Raw genomic sequence first — 3,186 nt, 5'->3', positions numbered from 1 at the left:
ATTGTATACCATCTTAAGTAGCATGTGATGTGGACAGCTATATCATCTAAATTAATTAGCATTTAATTTCAAAATGTTAATCAATAATTAATAAAAAGATTGTTAATTAATTGATGATTATGGTATACGAGGAGTCTCTTTCTTCTACCTAAGATTATTTAAGTGTTTTAATTAATAAAAAGATTGAAATTAAAGGATGTAGCTTGTCTAACTCATCTGCTACCTAAGATGGTAAAAAAATATGATATAAAATTGTGGTAAGAATAACATTTATCTTCATTCAAATTGTGAGAATATGCGTGTATTACCAGACAAACTAGCATTGGTTATTAACCAGTTATTAATGACAAATGATCGATTCAATAAGCTAATCACCGTTTGCAAAGAAGGGTGAGATATGGGCAATTTTTAGAAGTACAAGTACAACCAGTGCAATTTTCCTGCCAATTACCAACTTTGATAAGTATTAACTATTGACTATTAACTATGACTATAATCCGATAATACATATTAATATGACCATACAAATGGCAAATATTGATACTGAATCATGGTTGTAAGTAAAATTAATAATCTCAAATATAAGTGATGGGATGAGAAATAGCGTAACGCAAAAATTAGTAAATCAAAGATTTCAAAGACCAGATGATCTTCTCAAGAGTACTTAGCAAACTCAGCCAAAGGAAAGAATAATCCACTACAATTTTTAAGTTAATCAACCCGTTTGTCGACTAAGATAAAACACCCGAAGTCATAGAGATGGTGCAATGCGTCTGTAAACCGCTCGGAAAGTCTGTCCTCCATTTCTGTCAACCTTCTGTCCTTCCTCGGTTGCAGAACTCAAGAGCTTCGTGACTGGATCTGCTTTGAGCTCTTCGTCTGTGAGAGCTTCAAACATGGGGTGATTCTCCAAGCAAGTCTTCATCCAGTCTCCAAGCTCCTCAACATCCGTAATTGTGTATATGATCCCACCAACTTCTAGAACATAAGCATACTCATCCAGCAAGAATGGACTGATCACTCTACGACGATGATTTTTCTCTTTGAAGTGAGGATCCGGAAAGAGAAAAAACATCTTCGAAAGCTGTCCTTTCTCAAAGTAATTTGGAATGTATTTCATGGAATTAGTCCGAACCACTGAGATATTTTGGTATTGACCAGGATTTGTCACCCTTAAAGCCAAGATCCTTTCTTTGACATACTCTGTCACTTTGTCCCTAAGCTCCATCCCGATCATCAAAGTCTCGGGGAAAAGGGTTGACAGACTTATCAGAAGCCCCCCAAAACCACAACCGATATCTGCAAACTGAATCTTCTTACAGCTATCAACTTGATCGGACGAGGGGAAGTATTGTGGGTAATGAACAGAATAATCTACATGACGCGGGGAGACAGGCACTGGAAAGTGGGAGTCACTCAGAGGGTTGCTGTGTGCTCTTGCTCTGTAGAAGCGCTTCCGAGGCAGGCCAGTTGACTTGCTAAATGTCGGGTTTGTTTCCTTTCCCGACATGACTTTTTTTCAGCTAACTGCAGAATAGTAACAAGCAGGAAGTTCAGGACATCATGCTAAATTATGAAGGGAATCACAAAATGCAAACTAAGTAAAAATTTCCCTCTTGTTGCTTAGGCAACTTAAACCCTCAACAAAGTGAGGTGTGCAGCGAAAGGCCTAACTCCACGACTGTTGATATACACTGCCGGTAAGGACCGAGTAAGTTTCACTACATACCAGTCTTGTACAAAAGATATCAGGGAAAGCAAAATGCAATCACCATTGTAAATCTTAGAAAAGTAAACCAATTGCAAGCATTGCCTCAACCATTAACGAAATCCCTATTCCTTGGATTCTACCTAGAAAAACCAAATCGTAAGAAAAGGGTTTTCCTTCGGATAGTTAAATTCACACTCCTGTAACTCCCGAAAATAACTTCAAAAGGCATTATCACAAACAGGTGGTGGGCATATCTAACATACATCAGTTTCAATAAATAACGGTAGATGAACATTTACGACGTAAAAAATTAGCAAAACTGATTAAATCCTCTAAATCGTTCGAATGAAGCTGTAGAGCATTAATGGGCGTCGTTCAGAAGAAGCCTCAGATGGCCGTAAAACCACAAAAACAATGGAAAACCAGAGAGAGAGGGTTTAAAGAGAAGGAACACAGACCTGGGTATCTAATTGGAGGTGAAACCCAACAAAATTTTGAAGCTTTTTCGAAGATGGAGAAGCTCTACTACCAAGTCTCGGAGGCCGGTAGGGAAAGTGCTGAGCGACTGGAATTTATTTTACAGCGCCAGAGGCAGTCTGAAGGGTCGGAACGAAACGAAAGAAGAGATTAAAGTTGGGCTGTCCTTCAGGTTTGGGCTCTGGTGTATTGCGAATGGACTCATACCCTAGCCCAATTTGTTTAGGGTTATATGATCCGGCCCATCTCGCTACAAGAAAAAAAAAGTGCCACAAGGCCCACGGGCCACAACTTATCGACAATGATGGCGCAATTTTTCAAGCCACGCTCTTTTGACACACGAAATTTACACATTTGTTGGCACATTCTATAATATATATGAGTCTCACGTATAGGTGTGTTGATTTTGTGTTTAAGAGCTCGTTTGTTACGAGAGGGCCAGAATCAATAACGGAAGAAGCACATGAGAAATGTTTTTACATAAAATCACTAAGAAATGTGTTTCTTAATAAATCTCAAAAGTAATTTTCCAAGTGATTTTATTGTCATTTTAGTACAACCTAATATGGGGTGTGGAGGAATCAAACACATGATGATAGATGTGTGAGAATGTGAAGGTAAAAAAAAGTCCTACATCGGTGAAAGGAGACACCTTGTAAAGGGTTTATAAGAGTTTGGGCTACTTTTTATATTACTAATGGTTTATGGTGGAACCTCAACTTTCTTAAAGATATCAAAGCAAGTTGGTCCACATGTGAAGCTCAACGGCCACACATAATCCATGTCAGCCAATTTATGTTGTCCACGCATTTGGTTTAAAAATTTGACACACTTGAAGGGGCGTGTGAGGATGTGAAGATAAAGTGAAGCTCAATGGTCACACATGCTCCACGTCACCCAATTTGTGTTGTCCATGTGTTTGGCTTGAAAATTCGACACACTTGAGGGGGCGTGTGAGGATGTGAAGGTAAAAGAGTCTCACATCAGTGGGGGAAAAA

General features: G+C 38.7%; 1 protein-coding gene across 1 annotated transcript; it reads right to left on the bottom strand.

Moving 5' to 3' along the window:
- Positions 1–594: 594 nt before the first annotated feature.
- On the bottom strand, positions 595–2,310 carry LOC137718454 (tRNA (guanine-N-7) methyltransferase). Its single transcript, XM_068458008.2, has 2 exons — positions 2,170–2,310; positions 595–1,527 (listed from the first exon to the last, which is right to left on the bottom strand). Exon 2 carries the CDS (start codon positions 1,508–1,510, stop codon positions 752–754), a length of 759 nt encoding a protein of 252 aa, XP_068314109.1. The 5' UTR covers positions 1,511–1,527; positions 2,170–2,310; the 3' UTR covers positions 595–751.
- Between the last annotated feature and the right edge of the window lie 876 nt (positions 2,311–3,186).

The sequence above is a fragment of the Pyrus communis genome, chromosome 8 (assembly GCF_041283825.1).
Source record: "Pyrus communis isolate YQ-2024b chromosome 8, ASM4128382v1, whole genome shotgun sequence".
Taxonomy (NCBI): domain Eukaryota; kingdom Viridiplantae; phylum Streptophyta; class Magnoliopsida; order Rosales; family Rosaceae; genus Pyrus; species Pyrus communis.
This window is presented reverse-complemented; position numbering and strand designations above follow the sequence as displayed.